Source organism: Salmo trutta, chromosome 10 (assembly GCF_901001165.1).
Source record: "Salmo trutta chromosome 10, fSalTru1.1, whole genome shotgun sequence".
Lineage (NCBI taxonomy): Eukaryota > Metazoa > Chordata > Actinopteri > Salmoniformes > Salmonidae > Salmo > Salmo trutta.
The window spans coordinates 42,235,725-42,256,631 of record NC_042966.1 but is presented as its reverse complement, the minus strand read 5'-3'; the positions used below and the strand labels follow the sequence as shown (position 1 = coordinate 42,256,631).

Sequence of the window (20,907 nt, the reverse complement as noted above, 5' to 3'; positions counted from 1 at the left end):
CATGCTAAAATTGGCTTTTGGGCACTAGATTATTCTATCTATCTCTATTGGCGACAGTATAGCAACAAGATGGCATTGAGAATGTCAGTTCTCTGTTTCACCTAATGCTCAAGCGGGATGAATCTGGCGGAGAAATTCTGTCGGGAATGTGCATGTGAGCTATCCAATGCCATTGTACCTTTGAACAAGGCACTTCCTTTAAAACTGCTCCACGGCCAACCTTCTCTTCTTCTAAATGTGTGTGCTACAGTGGCAAATGTTCAGTGAATTTCAGTCTCTTCATGTACATAGACTGCTATAAAGGTAAGGAAACAAATAAGTTATTATGTAACTCGGAGGAGGGACTTTTATGTTGAAATGTAGTCTACTTGCTGTCTCCTCTCCACACATCCCTCCTCAGCGTTACTGACCCCGCCCTGTGGGTCTCCCTGTGCCACTGCAGTGAAACCGACGTTAAAAAGAGAAGAGCTGGGTCAAAAAACAACCTGAATATCACAAGCACCGTGTTTTTGTAATAGCGAGACACCTTTTTATATCGTTTTTCCCCTCCCCGTCCACACTTCCTGGTCAACCTATTTCATCATCCGACCGGCGAGATGGTAAGCAAACTGTCGCCACTCTTATTTTCACCCAGCAACCAACAGATAAACACAGTAAATATGGTAACATGCATGAATTTGTATGAACTGTAGCCTACAGGTTTTTTTTTTACAGTTTAGTCGTGTTATTACCGTGTTATATATGTGTCACAGAGTAAAGAAACCGTACCTCCCTCACTCGCAATGAAGGAGGAAACGGTTTTCATGCCAGTTTTGCCTCTGTGTATTGGGCAACGCTATGGCCGATATATGCCCTTTCTAGTCGTTACCCTGTTTACACTCTGAATCCTACTTTATCCTGCAATAGATAACAGTCAACATCACAACAACAAAGTAACTACATATATATATATATATATACATGTTTTAAACCAATGTGCGACACTAAGAGATAAACATGTTGCTTTGATGTTTCCATGTCCGTGAGGGGCTAATTTGACTGATGTCCTACCCTGCCATAAAAGTCCAATCTGCTTTAGAAATAAGACTAACGTTGCATTTAGCAAACTGGACTAGACATGACCAGATCAAGGAGGGGGTGATGAGCAAGGACCTGAAGCGTGTAGCCTACACCTGCTGTACAACACTATTATCACCCCCCTTTCATGTCGTGTTGCTAAAAAAAATAATCAAGATTACAAGGTAGCTACTGTCACATGCGAGCTAATAATTCATGTCTAATTATCAGCCAAGCATAGACATGATACATAATGCAATGACGTTCAAACCATTCTTCATTTTTAATGTCATGTCATCCATAGGCCTAGGTTAACTACATAGAGAGCACATTTTAGGCATGTCAAACTGTTATGGAATAAGGCCTATTCCCTATTGGTAGACGTGTAAAACAGCCAACAGGCTACTCCATTGTGAAGGCTACAACAGCGAGGCTACTCTGGGTTATCGTTGATTGAGGGCAGGGAGGAAGAAGGCTGTTGCTTAAGCATGGTAGCAGGAATGACCTGGTATATCCTGCCTAGTAATCAAGCGTCACCCACATACAGATCGACTGTGCGAGCTCCTTGCTAGCACCAGCTAATGTAAGACAGATAAAAGCCGTGGAGAATCACCAGCACGAGATATGATCCACCCTGCCTAGCTGCCTGGAGGCTCTGGCTGTGTGGTGCCTGCAAGACCACAGTATGCCCACTCACACTGGATTCAATCACACTAACTGTTGCATTGCTTCTAGCACAAGGATCTAATACACTTGTGAATAGGTCAATAAGATTGTGAATAGGCCAATAAGATTGTGAATAGGCCAATAAGATTGTGAATAGGCCAATAAGATTGTGAATAGGCCAATAAGATTGTGAATAGGCCAATAATATTGTGAATAGGCCAATAAGATTGTGAATAGGCCAATAAGATCGCATGAGTACAGGTAGACTAATTAAACATGCACCACCTCTATCATAACTGTGCGTCTTTCGAACCAATCAGATCTGATCTTTTGCCACTTAATTGATCTTTTGACCAATCAGATCAGCTCTTTTGCCACTTAATTGATATTTCGACCAATCAGATCAGCTCTTTTGCCACTTAATTGATCTTTTAACCAATCAGGTTGTGTAAACGTAGATCTGTTGAGTCCAGCAATGCCAATGAAAGGTGTCTGCAGCGTACTTTCTTGCAGGTGAGATTTGATTATCAAATTTGCTTTGAAGACCTCCGTCCTTAACCCAGGGTATCCGCTCCAGTCCATGTGGGCCAAACAGTCCAACTGGGACTCAGCTTTTCCATCCTGGATCTCAGAATCTCCACGGTCAGGCCAAAGATAAGACAGAGCCAGCTGCTTACAGTCTCTGTGCCTCAAGACTGTGGATTTACACTCAGGCAGATTGTTCTTTATTAAAAAAACACCCACCCAGACGCTACAAGGTCTGTCCACATGCACCCACAGACACAATCATCAATGTAATATATACCATTTAGCAGACGCTATTTATCCAAAGCAACTTACTGTCATGCGTGTGTCATTTTTTTTAACTTACCGCTGGGTCCTGGGAATCAAACACACTATCTTGGCATTGCAAACATCATGATCTACCAAATGAGCTACAGAGTACCACATCAGACGGAAGGATGAAATTCAGCCTTCCTTCCGGAGCATGGCTTGACACCCCTGCCCTAAACACACATGCTTGAGAGGATTAGCTAGTGAGAATATTTAGCCTGCTGATATTTTTATTATTCTTTTCAGATTATAGCACGTAATCCGTCCACACAGACTGTTACTTTAGCTCTCTTCTCCTCATGTGGTAGATACTAGAAATCATGGTCTGATTGCACTTCTACAGAGAATGCATTGAGACAAGAGGGACAAAATAATGCCTTAAAGAAAGCAAATGGTAAATATTTGACAAAACAAATCAAGCAGGATAGTTGTCATTATAATGAAGTAACAATGATGCCATTTAGGAGACACTTTTACCCAACGTGAAAAACAGTAGTCCATGTATACGTTTTAGTATAACAACCCCAACGGAATTCGAACACACGACCCTGGTGTTGCCAGTTTACCAACTCAGCCACACAGGACCACCAAAACATTACCAACTCAGCCACACAGGACCTTCAAAACATTACCAACTCAGCCACACAGGACCACCAAAACATTACCAACTCAGCCACACAGGACCTTCAAAACATTACCAACTCAGCCACACAGGACCACCAAAACATTACCAACTCAGCCACACAGGACCTTCAAAACATTACCAACTCAGCCACACAGGACCACCAAAACATTACCAACTCAGCCACACAGGACCTTCAAAACATTACCAACTCAGCCACACAGGACCACCAAAACATTACCAACTCAGCCACACAGGACCTTCAAAACATTACCAACTCAGCCACACAGGACCATCAAAACATCACCAACTCAGCCACACAGGACCACCAAAACATTACCAACTCAGCCACACAGGACCTTCAAAACATTACCAACTCAGCCACACAGGACCACCAAAACATTACCAACTCAGCCACACAGGACCACCAAAACATTACCAACTCAGCCACACAGGACCACCAAAACATTACCAACTCAGCCACACAGGACCACCAAAACATTACCAACTCAGCCACACAGGACCATCAAAACATTACCAACTCAGCCACACAGGACCACCAAAACATTACCAACTCAGCCACACAGGACCATCAAAACATTACCAACTCAGCCACACAGGACCTTCAAAACATTACCAACTCAGCCACACAGGACCACCAAAACATTACCAACTCAGCCACACAGGACCTTCAAAACATTACCAACTCAGCCACACAGGACCATCAAAACATTACCAACTCAGCCACACAGGACCATCAAAGCATTACCAACTCAGCCACACAGGACCTTCAAAACATTACCAACTCAGCCACACAGGACCTTCAAAACATTACCAACTCAGCCACACAGGACCATCAAAACATTACCAACTCAGCCACACAGGACCTTCAAAACATTACCAACTCAGCCACACAGGACCACCAAAACATTACCAACTCAGCCACACAGGACCTTCAAAACATTACCAACTCAGCCACACAGGACCACCAAAACATTACCAACTCAGCCACACAGGACCTTCAAAACATTACCAACTCAGCCACACAGGACCATCAAAACATTACCAACTCAGCCACACAGGACCACCAAAACATTACCAACTCAGCCACACAGGACCTTCAAAACATTACCAACTCAGCCACACAGGACCACCAAAACATTACCAACTCAGCCACACAGGACCACCAAAACATTACCAACTCAGCCACACAGGACCACCAAAACATTACCAACTCAGCCACACAGGACCACCAAAACATTACCAACTCAGCCACACAGGACCATCAAAACATTACCAACTCAGCCACACAGGACCACCAAAACATTACCAACTCAGCCACACAGGACCATCAAAACATTACCAACTCAGCCACACAGGACCTTCAAAACATTACCAACTCAGCCACACAGGACCTTCAAAACATTACCAACTCAGCCACACAGGACCACCAAAACATTACCAACTCAGCCACACAGGACCTTCAAAACATTACCAACTCAGCCACACAGGACCATCAAAGCATTACCAACTCAGCCACACAGGACCATCAAAACATTACCAACTCAGCCACACAGGACCTTCAAAACATTACCAACTCAGCCACACAGGACCATCAAAACATTACCAACTCAGCCACACAGGACCACCAAAACATTACCAACTCAGCCACACAGGACCTTCAAAACATTACCAACTCAGCCACACAGGACCATCAAAACATTACCAACTCAGCCACACAGGACCTTCAAAACATTACCAACTCAGCCACACAGGACCTTCAAAACATTACCAACTCAGCCACACAGGACCACCAAAACATTACCAACTCAGCCACACAGGACCTTCAAAACATTACCAACTCAGCCACACAGGACCATCAAAGCATTACCAACTCAGCCACACAGGACCATCAAAACATTACCAACTCAGCCACACAGGACCTTCAAAACATTACCAACTCAGCCACACAGGACCATCAAAACATTACCAACTCAGCCACACAGGACCACCAAAACATTACCAACTCAGCCACACAGGACCTTCAAAACATTACCAACTCAGCCACACAGGACCATCAAAACATTACCAACTCAGCCACACAGGACCATCAAAGCATTACCAACTCAGCCACACAGGACCTTCAAAACATTATCAACTCAGCCACACAGGACCTTCAAAACATTACCAACTCAGCCACACAGAACCACCAAAACATTACCAACTCAGCCACACAGGACCATCAAAACATTACCAACTCAGCCACACAGGACCTTCAAAACATTACCAACTCAGCCACACAGGACCTTCAAAACATTACCAACTCAGCCACACAGAACCACCAAAACATTACCAACTCAGCCACACAGGACCATCAAAACATTACCAACTCAGCCACACAGAACCGTCAAAACATTACCCATTCAGCCACACAGGACCACCAAAACATTACCAACTCAGCCACACAGGACCACCAAAACATTATCAACTCAGCCACACAGGACCTTCAAAACATTACCAACTCAGCCACACAGGACCTTCAAAACATTACCAACTCAGCCACACAGGACCACCAAAACATTACCAACTCAGCCACACAGGACCTTCAAAACATTTCCAACTCAGCCACACAGGACCTTCAAAACATTACCAACTCAGCCACACAGGACCTTCAAAACATTACCAACTCAGCCACACAGGACCTTCAAAACATTACCAACTCAGCCACACAGGACCACCAAAACATTACCAACTCAGCCACACAGGACCTTCAAAACATGACCAACTCAGCCACACAGGACCTTCAAAACATTACCAACTCAGCCACACAGGACCATCAAAACATTATCTTTTGATCTCATGTAGGGCTTCTCCTAATAGTCAAGACTGAAACCTCTATGACTGAATTTACACAGGCAGCCCAATTCAGATCTTTTGCCCAATTATGGTCAAAAGATCTGATCTGATTGGTCAGAAGACAAATTAGTGGCAAAAGATCAAAATTGGGCTGCCTGTGTAAACTTAAAAAAAAAGAGGAGGTCAAATTGAGGCCAAATAAGGCCTCAAAGAAAGCAAATGGCAAAGATACGACAGAACAAATTGGTTGCTTAGTTACTACTAGGTTACTTGAATCAATAAGCCTTCAAAACATTACATCATCATCGTGACCTGGTGGCTTAGAGCGCCTCCCGAAAGCTCTAATTAGTATGACACATCATGACAAACCCTAATATAGCACATGTATCATCATCCCCCTAATAGGTCTGTGCTATAGGGTTACACTTTACATTAAGTTAGACTTTATAAAGGCTGTACGAAGGGGGTTGCAAGTTGTTTATCAAAAAAAAATATTGTATTATATAGATTTGCGGTTGACATTGCCGCGGGAACAAGGGGTGCCGAGGGTTCTGCAGTACCCCCTGATAAATTGAGAGAATGTTTCTAATTTTTAATTGATTTATTTTATTGAAAAAAATGATTGAACTAGGCTTTTATTATTCCTATATGAGCGGGAAAAATACTCCTCAGCACAACTGAGGATGGCATTGAGGATGTCGAGTATATTTTCATATTCAGTCACACATGAATAAACTGATGGTGGCCTATATGTACAGCTAATGCTGATGGGCTGGAGCTGGTCAAACTGCTTGGCACATCAACACATAGTCGGTGGAGGTTTAAACAAAGGTCAAGAGAGGCATCGATGTTCTTAAAGATCTACTGCGCTTAGGCCTCAGACACACCAGTAGCGTTTGGTGGCCGAGAGTACTTAGCACCTCTGAAAGTCATTTGTGAACTGAGTGCGCACCGATTTTACATATGTAGAATCGCACGAATGCTAGATCCACATTCGGTGCGATGTGTGGCTGGCTTTTTAGGCGTTTACACAGGCAGCACAATTCTGATCTTATTCCACTAATTGATCTTTTGACCAGTCAGATCAGCTCTTTTGTCAATAATTGGGCAAAATAGCAGAATTGGGCTGCCTGTGTAAACGCAACCTTAGTTTCAACTTCCAACACCCAAAGAAGTGCTTTAAAGTCTAATCAGGGCCTTCAGGAAGTTTTCACACCCCTTGACTTTTTCCACATTTTGTTGTTGCAGTCTGAATTTAAAATGGATTAAATTGAGATTATGTTTCACTGGCCTACACACAATACCCCATAATGTCAAAGTGGAATTATGTTTTTTAGAAATATTTACAAATTAATTCAAAATGAAAAGCTGATATGTCTTGAGTCAATTAATATTCAACCTCTTTGTTATGGCATTTTCCTTAACAAGTCACATAATAAGTTCCATGGACTCACTCTGTGTGCAATAATAGTGTTTAACATGATTTTTTAATGACCACCTCATCTCTATACCCCACAAATACAATTACCTGTAAGGTCCCTCAGTTGAGCAGTGAATTTCAAAAACAGATTCAACCACAAAGACCAGGGAGGTTTTCCAATTTCTCGCAAAGGTCACCTATTGGTAGATGGGTAAAAACAAACCAATACACCCAGTCACCATAAAGATACAGGTGTTCTTCCTAACTCAGTTGCCGAAGAGGAAAGAAACCGCTCAGGGATTTCACCATGAGGCCAATGGTGACTTTAAAACCGTTACAAGGTTTAATGAGAATGTATCAACATTGTAGTAACTCCACGAATTAACCTAAATGACAGAGTGAAAAGAAGAAAGCCTGTACAGAATAAAAATACAGGAGAGGCAATATATAAAAAAAGCTATCCTCAGTAGCTTTCCATCTAGGTTGTCACTACCAGGTGGTTTCTCATTATTGAAGGACAACAATAATTTCCCCACCTCACCCACACTAACTTTACAAAATTCTAAATTGCAATGCTTTTCTTTCATTGTTAGGTCTGTTTTGCATGAATATGATGGCTCACTGTTTGATGTTGGCATTTCATGCCTGAGTTTGCTCACTTTGCAAATTAAATAGTCATTAAAGTAATTAGCAACATCAAAAGGTTGTTTCTGTCCATAATTTAATTTAAAGTACTCCAAAACGTTTTTTCCCCCCCATCATTCTTTATATACATTATCTTGGTTTCATAATACAATTTCTTCCTACTTTTTCCATCGGTTTAGTCACATCATTTCTCAATTGACAATACGTCAGCCAATCAGATGTGCAGCCAGACTTATTAGCCACTCCTATTGCTTCATTTCTCTCAACCATACAGCTTTTCAGTCAATTCCTCATCGATATACGAGGCCTTAACAGTTCTAACAGTCAGTTTCGTAATCAATAATTATTTGAAGAAACAATTTCATAAATTCATGAAGTGCAGCGTCTGGATGCTCCTCATTACAGCAGCGTCTGGATGCTCCTCATTACAGCAGCGTCTGGATGCTCCTCATTACAGCAGCGTCTGGATGCTCCTCATTACAGCAGCGTCTGGATGCTCCTCATTACAGCAGCGTCTGGATGCTCCTTATTACAGCAGCGTCTGGATGCTCCTCATTACAGCAGCGTCTGGATGCTCCTCATTACAGCAGCGTCTGGATGCTCCTCATTACAGCAGCGTCTGGATGCTCCTCATTACAGCAGCGTCTGGATGCTCCTCATTACAGCAGCGTCTGGATGCTCCTCATTACAGCAGCGTCTGGATGCTCCTCATTACAGCAGCGTCTGGATGCTCCTCATTACAGCAGCGTCTGTGCAGCGTCTGGATGCTCCTCATTACAGCAGCGTCTGGATGCTCCTCATTACAGCAGCGCCTGGATGCTCCTCATTACAGCAGCGTCTGGATGCTCCTCATTACAGCAGCGTCTGGATGCTCCTCATTACAGCAGCGTCTGTGCAGCGTCTGGATGCTCCTCATTACAGCAGCGTCTGGATGCTCCTCATTACAGCAGCGTCTGGATGCTCCTCATTACAGCAGCGTCTGGATGCTCCTCATTACAGCAGCGTCTGGATGCTCCTCATTACAGCAGCGTCTGGATGCTCCTCATTACAGCAGCGTCTGGATGCTCCTCATTACAGCAGGCGTCTTGGATGCCTCCTCATTACAGCAGCGTCTGGATGCTCCTCATTACAGCAGCGTCTGGATGCTCCTCATTACAGCAGCGTCTGGATGCTCCTCATTACAGCAGCGTCTGGATGCTCCTCATTACAGCAGCGTCTGGATGCTCCTCATTACAGCAGCTGGATGCTTCCTGGAGCTCCTCATTACAGCAGCGTCTGGATGCTCCTCATTACAGCAGCGTCTGGATGCTCCTCATTACAGCAGCGTCTGGATGCTCCTCATTACAGCAGCGTCTGGATGCTCCTCATTACAGCAGCGTCTGGATGCTCCTCATTACAGCAGTGTCTGGATGCTCCTCATTACAGCAGCGTCTGGATGCTCCTCATTACACACATCAGACCAACACGTTTTAGTTTTTACATCTTCAACATAGGAATCACTAGAAAACCTTATATACTTTTTTTTAGGCCACTATATGATGGTCACTACATCCCAATGGGTGTGGATACAGAGTTCTGCAGCATTAGTAAAGATGTGATCAAATCAAATCAAAGCTTATTTGTCACATGCGCCGAATACAACAGGTGTAATGCTGAATACAACAGGTGTAGTAGACCTCACAGTGAAATGCTGAATACAACAGGTGTAGTAGACCTTACAGTGAAATGCTGAATACAACAGGTGTAGTAGACCTCACAGTGAAATGCTGAATACAACAGGTGTAGTAGACCTTACAGTGAAATGCTGAATACAACAGGTGTAGTAGACCTTACAGTGAAATGCTGAATACAACAGGTGTAGTAGACCTTACAGTGAAATGCTGAATACAACAGGTGTAGTAGACCTCACAGTGAAATGCTGAATACAACAGGTGTAGTAGACCTCACAGTGAAATGCTGAATACAACAGGTGTAGTAGACCTCACAGTGAAATGCTGAATACAACAGGTGTAGTAGACCTCACAGTGAAATGCTGAATACAACAGGTGTAGTAGACCTTACAGTGAAATGCTGAATACAACAGGTGTAGTAGACCTCACAGTGAAATGCTGAATACAACAGGTGTAGTAGACCTCACAGTGAAATGCTGAATACAACAGGTGTAGTAGACCTCACAGTGAAATGCTGAATACAACAGGTGTAGTAGACCTCACAGTGAAATGCTGAATACAACAGGTGTAGTAGACCTTACAGTGAAATGCTGAATACAACAGGTGTAGTAGACCTTACAGTGAAACGCTTACTTACAAGCCCTAACCAACAGTGCGAAAAAGGTGTTAGGTGAACAATAGGTAGGTAAAGACATAAAACAACAGTAAAAAGACAGGCTATATACAGTAGAGAGGCTATATACAGTAGAGAGGCTATATACAGTAGAGAGGCTATAACAGTAGAGGCTATATATAGTAGAGAGGCTATATACAGTAGAGAGGCTATATACAGTAGCGAGGCTATATACAGTAGAGAGGCTATATACAGTAGCGAGGCTATATACAGTAGTGAGGTTATATACAGTAGAGAGGCTATATACAGTAGAGAGGCTATAAACAGTAGAGAGGCTATATACAGTAGAGAGGCTATATACAGTAGCGAGGCTATATACAGTAGAGAGGCTACATACAGTAGAGAGGCTATATACAGTAGAGAGGCTATATACAGTAGAGAGGCTATATACAGTAGCGAGGCTATATACAGTAGCGAGGCTATATACAGTAGAGAGGCTATAACAGTAGAGGCTATATACAGTAGAGAGGCTATATACAGTAGAGAGGCTATAACAGTAGAGGCTATATATAGTAGAGAGGCTATAACAGTAGCGAGGCTATATACTGTAGAGAGGCTATATACAGTAGAGAGGCTATATACAGTAGAGAGGCTATATACAGTAGAAAGGCTATATACAGTAGAGAGGCTATATACAGTAGAAAGGCTATATACAGTAGCGAGGCTATATACAGTAGAGAGGCTATATACAGTAGCGAGGCTATATACAGTAGCGAGGCTATATACAGTAGAGAGGCTATAACAGTAGAGGCTATATATAGTAGAGAGGCTATAACAGTAGCGAGGCTATATACTGTAGAGAGGCTATATACAGTAGAGAGGCTGTATACAGTAGCGAGTCTATAAAAATAGCGAGGCTATAACAGTAGAGAGGCTATATACAGTAGCGAGGCTATATACTGTAGAGAGGCTATATACAGTAGAGAGGCTATATACAGTAGAGAGGCTATAACAGTAGCGAGGCTATATACAGTAGAGAGGCTATATACAGTAGAGAGGCTACATACAGGCACCGGTTAGTCGGGCTGATTGAGGTAGTATGTACATGTTGATATGGTTAAAGTGACTATGCATATATGATGAACAGAGAGTAGCAGTAGCGTAAAAGAGGGGTTGGCGGGTGGTGGGTGGCGGGACACAATGCAGATAGCCCGGTTAGCCAATGTGCGGGGGCACTGGTTGGTCGGGACAATTGAGGTAGTATGTACATGAATGTATAGTTAAAGTGACTATGCATATATGATAAACAGGGAGTAGCAGCAGCGTAAAAAGAGGGTTTGGGGGGCACACAATGCAAATAGTCTGGGTAGCCATTTGATTACCTGTTCAGGAGTCTTATGGCTTGGTGGTAAAAACTGTTGAGAAGCCTTTTTGTCCTAGACTTGGCGCTCCGGTACCGCTTGTCATGCGGTAGTAGAGAGAACAGTCTATGACTGGGGTGGCTGGGGTCTTTTGACAATTTTTAGGGCCTTCAATACACCTGGATGATACAGTTCCTGTACTGTTTGTAAACACCCTGGTAGGTTGATTAGTAATTTGAACCAGATTACAGGCACTGGTTACAGAGAGTGGGTCTACATTCTTTAATGTACAGCTCGCTGAAAACCAGTCTATTCAGGTCAAAATAAATAAATAGACCTTTCTGTTAACATGGCACATTTTATCAAGATAATAGACACATATGAGATACGGTGAGAACATTATTTTGGGGTTCGTTGTGATGGGCTGATTGGGATTTGGATCCCGCCTCCTGCTTTGTAGAAATAATAAGGAAAGTTCGACCAGATAAATGTCCCTTTTACCAGATAGATATCTTCATTTGCCTAGTTGTGTTTGATGTAGGGATGCATCAGTTGAACCAACAGTGTTGCCAGACTGTTAATCATGCAAAATGTGTGTTGTAGTCTAATTGATTCTGAATGAAACATGCATTATTGATGAACAAACACACACGGACAGTGGCTCTACCTTTTCCTCTCTCTCTCTCTCTCTCTCTCTCTCTCTCTCTCTCCTCTCTCTCTCTCTCTCTCTCTCTCTCTCTCTCTCTCTCTCTCTCTCTCTCTCTCTCCTCTCTCTCTCTCTCTCTCTCTCTCTCTCTCTCTCTCTCTCTCTCTCTCTCCTCTGAGATGCTTCATTTACATCTTAAGAGGCATATTAAGATGTGAGCTTAAAACATCTAGTTTATTGAGGAGATGTGTTATTTCTGACACAACCAACCGTGTTATTTCTGACAAAGGAATTGTGTTAGCCTTCCCTGTAGCTCAGTTGGTAGAGCATGGTGTTTACAACACCAGGGTTGTGGGTTCAATTCCCACGGGGGGCCAGCACAGAAAAAAAAAAAGTATGATATATATGAAATTGTATGAAATGTATGCATTCACTACTGTAAGTCGCTCTGGATAAGAGCGTCTGCTAAATGACTAAAATGTAATGTAAATGTGTTATTTCTGACAAAGGAATTGTGTTATGTCTGAAACAACCATTTTCCACAGAGTTGATGTGATGCCTTAACTTTGTAACTCTGTAATCCTAAATCTCCTTTCTAAATCCTTACCTCACTCAACCTGCATTTGACCAGTGTAGGCTACATACATAAACAGACCTTTATTTTTAAAAAATAGTGCTTTGCCACATTTCTTGGAATGGGACTGACCTTACCTTTCTGGCTAAACTAGCTTTCCACATACAGATGTGACCTTTGTTTTAGAAACAGGCCTAGTTATGTGCTTTGCCAACGTCTGGGATTGATATTTGTATGACGGAAAGTGGTGATGTATCGTGTATGTTATATGGAACACCAGGGAAGTACCTGTCACGTCCAGACCATAGAGAGGCCTTGGTTTTCTATGGTGTAGTAGATCAGGGTGTGACTAGGGGGTGTTCTAGTTCAATATTTCTATGTTGGTGTTTTTGTATGGTTCCCAATTAGAGGCAGCTGGTAATCGTTACCTCTAATTGGGGATCATATTTAGGTAGCCGTTTTTCCCCACCTGTGTTTGTGGGATATTGTTTTGTGTATGTGCTTGTAGCACCACTGAGGTTTCGTTGCTTGTTTGGAAGTTTCGCTTTATTAAAAGATGTGGAGCTAAACAGACGCTGTGCCTTGGTCCCGTCCTTATTACGAACGGGACAGTACCCAAGTCAGCATTGGGGTATTGTGCTGTGTGTGTGTGTGTGTGTGTGTGTGTATGCTGTTGTTATGAGATCAGGGAAAGTCACATTCTAATCCCATGTAACCCCTTGCTAATCGCTGTTCTTAACATACCTTTGCAGGTCTAGACTGGAGGTAACACTGCCCCTTAGAGGGAATACTGTGTGTGTGTGTGTGTGTGTGTGTGTGTGTGTGTGTGTGTGTGTGTGTGTGTGTGTGTGTGTGTGTGTGTGTGTGCGTGTGTGTGTGTGTGTGTGTGTGTGTGCGTGTGTGCGTGCACGTGTGTATTAAGCTGTCAGGAGATGTTTCCCCATCACTTTATTCCTGGGTGTAGCTAGGAATTATCCTGTCTGGATACTCCTCTATTCTCAATGATTATCCTGTCTGGATACTCCTCTATTGTCAATGATTATCCTGGCTGGATACTCCTCTATTCTCAATGATTATCCTGTCTGGATACTCCTCTATTGTCAATGATTATCCTGTCTGGATACTCCTCTATTCTCAATGATTATCCTGTCTGGATACTCCTCTATTCTCAATGATTATCCTGTCTGGATACTCCTCTATTGTCAATGATTATCCTGGCTGGATACTCCTCTATTGTCAATGATTATCCTGACTGGATACTCCTCTATTGTCAATGATTATCCTGGCTGGATACTCCTCTATTCTCAATCATTATCCTGACTGGATACTCCTCTATTCTCAATCATTATCCTGACTGGATACTCCTCTATTCTCAATCATTATCCTGACTGGATACTCCTCTATTGTCAATGATTATCCTGGCTGGATACTCCTCTATTCTCAATAATTATCCTGGCTGGATACTCCTCTATTCTCAATGATTATCCTGGCTGGATACTCCTCTATTCTCAATGATTATCCTGTCTGGATACTCCTCTATTGTCAATGATTATCCTGTCTGGATACTCCTCTATTCTCAATGATTATCCTGTCTGGATACTCCTCTATTCTCAATGATTATCCTGTCTGGATACTCCTCTATTGTCAATGATTATCCTGGCTGGATACTCCTCTATTGTCAATGATTATCCTGACTGGATACTCCTCTATTGTCAATGATTATCCTGGCTGGATACTCCTCTATTCTCAATCATTATCCTGACTGGATACTCCTCTATTCTCAATCATTATCCTGACTGGATACTCCTCTATTCTCAATCATTATCCTGACTGGATACTCCTCTATTGTCAATGATTATCCTGGCTGGATACTCCTCTATTCTCAATAATTATCCTGGCTGGATACTCCTCTATTCTCAATGATTATCCTGGCTGGATACTTGCAGGGCTAGGGTATCTCCCATTCAGTCAGGCACAACACACACACACACACACACACACACACACACACACACACACACACACACACACACACACACACACACACACACACACAGGGAACTCCCTACTGGCTCCCACCCACATTTTGGATTGCCAGGTTTTCTCCATGTAGTTAGATAGCGTACTGCGGCTAGCTGTTGTGGGCGAGGGGGGACGGCAGGGCTGGACCGTGATAGATGGTTGGAGGAGGGTGGAGTGCTGGCAGCCCATATATTTACTGCAGTGCAGCCAATATCAGGTGTCCCCAATTTCAGGGAGAGAATGATATGTCCCTGTAAACCCATGCACTACTGTACAAAAAAGCTTATTTTAAATTCTTGTTTTATAGTTATTTTTTATAGCAGTAGTATCATTGAGAAATAGGTAATAAACAAGGAAGTATGAGAATAGTGCTGGAAGGGACAGCAGACATTTTATGGGCTCCTGACTCGTTTTTTCAGCTGATTTTAACTATTTTTTTTGTTGTACATATTGTTTCCGCCATTGTTTCCTAAGACCCTAAAAAAGAGCTTCTCAACATCAGAACAGCTATCACTAACCTCCATTTTGGATGAAGATTTCTACTTCAGTGTGTCGGCGGCGCAGGACGTACTGCTCACCCCCGGGACCAGGTCCTAATCCCCGACACTCGGAAGAGATGGTGAAATAGAGGCCGACGTGCAGGTATGATGAAACTACGGCGACGAGTAAATAATCCACCTATACCCTGTGTTCTAATGGCGAATGTACAATCACTGGAGAATAAACTGGACGAACTCTGTTCAAGACAATCGTATCAACTCAAACAGGAAGTACCAGTGATGTGCTCAATACGGAAGTGGCCCGATGAAGTGGATGCTGAACTACAGGACTGTTTCGCAAGCACAGACTGGAATATGTTTTGGGATTCATCTGATGGCATTGAGGAGTATACCAGATCAGTCACTGACTTCATTAATAAGTGCCTCGATGACGTCGTCCCCTCAGTGACCGTTCATACATATCCCAACCAGAAGCCATGGATTACAGGCAGCATCCGCAATGAGCTAAAGGCTAGAGCTGCCGCTTTCAAGGAGCGGGACTCTAACCCGGACACTTATAAGAAATCCCGCTACGTGCTTCAACAAAGTACTGAGTAAATTGTATGAATACTTATGTAAATGTGACATTTAAGGTTTTTATTTTTAATAACTTAGCAAACATTTCTGAAAAACTGTTTTTGCTTTGTCATTGTGGGGTATTGTGTGTAGACTGATAAGGAAAAATAAACAATTTAATAAATTTTAGAATAAGGCTGTAACGTAACAAAATGTGGAAAAAGTAAAGAGGTCTGAATACTTTCTGAATGCGCTGTATACGTACATATCTACCTCTATTACCTTGTACCCCTGCACATGGACTCGTTACTGGGACCCCGTGTATATAGCCAAGTTATTACCTCGTACCCCTGCACATTGACTCAGTACTGGTACCCCGTGCATATAGACTCAGTACTGGTACCCCAGGTATATAGCCAAGTTATTACCTCGTACCCCTGCACATTGACTCAGTACTGGGACCCCGTGTATATAGACTCAGTACTGGTACCCCAGGTATATAGCCAAGTTATTACCTCGTACCCCTGCACATGAACTCAGTACTGGGACCCCGTGTATATAGACTCAGTACTGGGACCCCGTGTATATAGACTCAGTACTGGGACCCCGTGTATATAGACTCAGTACTGGGACCCCGTGTATATAGACTCAGTACTGGGACCCCCTGTATATAGACTCAGTACTGATACCCCGTGTATATAGACTCAGTACTGATACCCCGTGTATATAGACTCAGTACTGGGACCCCGTGTATATAGACTCAGTACTGGGACCCCGTGTATATAGACAAGTTATCATTAATCATTGTGTATTAATTATTATTAATATTATTACGTGTTTTACTTTTCTATTATGTCTCTATTTTCTTTCTCTCTGCGTTGTTGGGAAGGGCCCGTAAGTAAGCGTTTCACTGTTTGTCCACAGGTGTTGTTTACAAAGCATGTGACAAGATACAGTTTGATTTGAAGTAGCCCATTGTATTTCTGAGCCTGCTGTCTCTGGGTAGGCTAGTCCTTCTGTTCTAGGACAGCAATTTAAAATAGAAAGTTGAATGGAGGAGTCCGGCCCCACGCCGTAATAAAGGAGATAACAGCCTGTTCTGTTTCAAATGGGATCGCGTACACCACTGAGCAGGTGTGCTGCGTTTGTGACAGATTTTACGCCGAAGGCTCTGAATTCTCAAATACACCGAAAATACATATTTAAATGACAAATACACAGGTATTTGAACCCAGGTCTGAACCCAGCCGATCACTTGCCTACCGATAGCCTAACCTGGTCCTTATTTACATAGCTCTGTATCAGTACTACCTATAGCCTAACCTGGTCCTTATTTACATAGCTCTGTATCAGTACTACCTATAGCCTAACCTGGTCCTTATTTACATAGCTCTGTATCAGTACTACCTATAGCCTAACCTGGTCCTTATTTACATAGCTCTGTATCAGTATGAGACTAGCATTAATATTACAGGATGTTACTTCCTCCCATAGTGATGTCTCAGTATGAGACTAGCATTAATATTACAGGATGTTACTTCCTCCCATAGTGATGTCTCAGTATGAGACTAGCATTAATATTACAGGATGTTACTTCCTCCCATAGTGATGTCTCAGTATGAGACTAGCATTAATATTACAGGACGTTACTTCCTTCCATAGTGATGTCTCAGTATGAGACTAGCATTAATATTACAGGACGTTACTTCCTCCCATAGTGATGTATCAGTATGAGACTAGCATTAATATTACAGGATGTTACTTCCTCCCATAGTGATGTATCAGTATGAGACTAGCATTAATATTACAGGATGTTACTTCCTCCCATAGTGATGTATCAGTATGAGACTAGCATTAATATTACAGGACGTTACCTTCACCTGTAGCTGACTAACACCATAACACGGCTGACCCAGATCTTGGTCTCAGGCTACCTGTAACCTGCAGCCTGCATTGCCCCGCTACGGATCAGTTGGTAGAGCATGGCGCTTGCAACAGACAGGATTGTGGGTTCGATTCCCAGGGCCGTCCCATGATGTAAAATGTATCCACACATAAGTCGCTTTGGTTAAAAGCGTGTGCTATATGGCATATATTATTACTAGCTTGCCTGTCTGTTGTCTGTAGCCCACTTTAGGCCTACTAATACAACAGTGAGAGATTAGTTCATCATGATCTCGTTAGTTCGTTGTGAGTCATCCCTATAGTAACGACAGAAGCCATTGTGTGGTATGAAAACGAAGGCCACGGCAGGTGTAGGTTGAGGTTAACGGGTGTAGAGGTTGCATATTGATGTGTGTGTGAAGTGAGCTATAATTAGGCTCTGCCTTTTTCTACTGTTAGGCTACTTTGTGGAAATGCTAAAATAATGAATGATAAGATAAGATAAGCTCATTTTTTTTGGTTTTCTGTTGATAACCTTTTTGCCACCGTGTTCCCTAATGAACCCGACCCCATGTTCTATCTATCAGTCCCTGACTGATTTCCTCATCTGAACTGTGACTCAGTAAAATCGTAGAAATTGTTGCATGTTGCGTTTATATTTTTGTTCAGTGTAAAATGACCTCCATTTTGAGATGGCAGCAGTGAGATAAGGAGTAGTGGGTCTGCAGTCTGAAACACCTGAAATACGTCATGAGGTTTCCCACGTCTCACCTCTCTACAGTATGTGCCCGTATTTCTCACCTATTGCCTTTCCTTTTTTCTCCTCTGTAGGGAAATGAAGCAAGTTACCCCCTGGAAATGTGCTCGCATTGTAAGTGTCTTTGATCTTACTAACTGCCATTCTTAGTCAAAAAAAGGAAACCTCCTCCCTCCACCCTCTCCTACTTTTGCTTGTCTGAGCTTGCTGTATCTATTTCCTCAGACTTGCCAACATTATCATAGAGCTTCATACGCTCTAAAGAAACCCAACCAAAACACGGACAGCATAGATAGTTGAATCTATATAAGACGACACTGAGGAAACTCTGGCAGGCTTTCTGCTTTAGCCAGGGGAGACGCACGGGGACAAGCAAGCAGCCTGAGGAGAGACTTAATTAGTCTGGGATATTTCCAGCTCCGTAAGGACCCGCCCCCCTTCCTCTCCCCACAGACCATGCTTCTCCCCCCAACCTTCCTCTCCCTATCAACAGCTGTTCACCTCATCAGCCAGACAGACAGAAAAAGAGAATGACAGAAATAGAGACAGACAGACAGACTGATGGTCCCAGTTCTCTCCCTAGCCCTTGTCCTTGGCCCCAACTCTTCCATGTTTGTTTGCAATGCAGTTGAAGCTCCACTCCACTGCTCAGACAGACAGACAGACAGACAGACAGACAGACAGACAGACAGACAGACAGACAGACAGACAGACAGACAGACAGACAGACAGACAGACAGACAGACAGACAGACAGACAGACAGACAGACAGACAGACAGACAGACAGACAGACAGACAGACAGACAGACAGACAGACAGACAGACAGACAGACAGACAGATAGATAGATAGATAGATAGATAGATAGATAGATAGATAGATAGATAGATACTCCCGTGACTATCCCTCAGCCCAATTACTATTCTTCGTCCTCCTGCCCACACTTGTTCACTTCCCTGAAGGATTTTAAAAGCTTTGGGAATTGAACCTTTTACCCCGGCTCCAATATCCATCATGACCTAATGGCTAACCCACTAAGCTAAATGTGTAACGTCTTTGGTCAAGGAACTCTCGTCTCTCAGCTGGCTGGGGCCTCTGCTGGGCTGGGCTGGGGCCTGCTGCTGGGCTGGGGCCTCTGCTGGGCTGGGGCCTGCTGCTGGGCTGGGGCCTGCTGCTGGGCTGGGGCCTGCTGCTGGGCTGGGGCCTGCTGCTGGGGCCTGCTGGGCTGGGGCCTGCTGCTGGGCTGGGGCCTGTTGCTGGGCTGGGGCCTCTGCTGGGCTGGGCTGGGGCCTGCTGCTGGGCTGGGGCCTGTTGCTGGGCTGGGGCCTCTGCTGGGCTGGGCTGGGGCCTGCTGCTGGGCTGGGGCCTCTGCTGGGCTGGGGCCTGCTGCTGGGCTGGGGCCTGCTGCTGGGCTGGGGCCTGCTGCTGGGCTGGGGCCTGCTGCTGGGCTGGGGCCTGCTGCTGGGCTGGGGCCTGCTGCTGGGCTGGGACCTGCTGCTGGGCTGGGACCTGCTGCTGGGCTGGGGCTTGCTGCTGGGCTGGGGCCTGCTGCTGGGCTGGGACCTGTTGCTGGGCTGGGGCCGGCTGCTGGGCTGAACCAAGGTTGTGGGTCACATGACATTGAATGTGTGGGCTGCTTCAGATGTTTTAGTTAAACCCCTGAAGTTCATTAGTTATTGAGCCTCACTGTTTGCAGCTACTATGTCAACTGCACCCAAAGACACATCTGTCAAGTTAGGCTTTTTACATTTAAAATTAAATTATTAACATTTATTTAGCAATTTACCTCATTACTGTAACATAATTATTTTTCTTATTATGTTCTCCTAATATTCCCTAAATATTTTGGTGTGTTACGGTAATGACGAGCAGGTTTCAGAGATTAGAATGTATTTTGCGGTAATGACGAGCAGGTTTCAGAGATTAGAATGTATTTTACGGTAATGACGAGCAGGTTTCAGAGATTAGAATGTATTTTACGGTAATGACGAGCAGGTTTCAGAGATTAGAATGTATTTTACGGTAATGACGAGCAGGTTTCAGAGATTAGAATGTATTTTACGGTAATGACGAGCAGGTTTCAGAGATTAGAATGTATTTTACGGTAATGACGAGCAGGTTTCAGAGATTAGAATGTATTTTACGGTAATGACGAGCAGGTTTCAGAGATTAGAATGTATTTTACAGTAATGACGAGCAGGTTTCAGAGATTAGAATGTATTTTAC

The 20,907-nt window shown here is 43.6% G+C and overlaps 1 protein-coding gene across 3 annotated transcripts in view; it reads left to right on the top strand.

Moving 5' to 3' along the window:
• Positions 1–377: 377 nt before the first annotated feature.
• LOC115201738 (calcineurin subunit B type 1) overlaps positions 378–20,907 on the top strand; it is a 55,878-nt gene continuing 35,348 nt past the window's right edge. For all 3 annotated transcript variants that reach the window (XR_003879801.1, XR_003879800.1, XM_029765598.1), the window contains exons 1-2: positions 378–599; positions 18,756–18,795. Coding sequence is in view for 1 of the 3 variants with exons in the window: in XM_029765598.1 (XP_029621458.1) it covers positions 597–599; positions 18,756–18,795 (43 nt within the window). In the remaining 2 variants the exon portion in view is untranslated. The remainder of the gene's footprint in view (positions 600–18,755; positions 18,796–20,907) is intronic.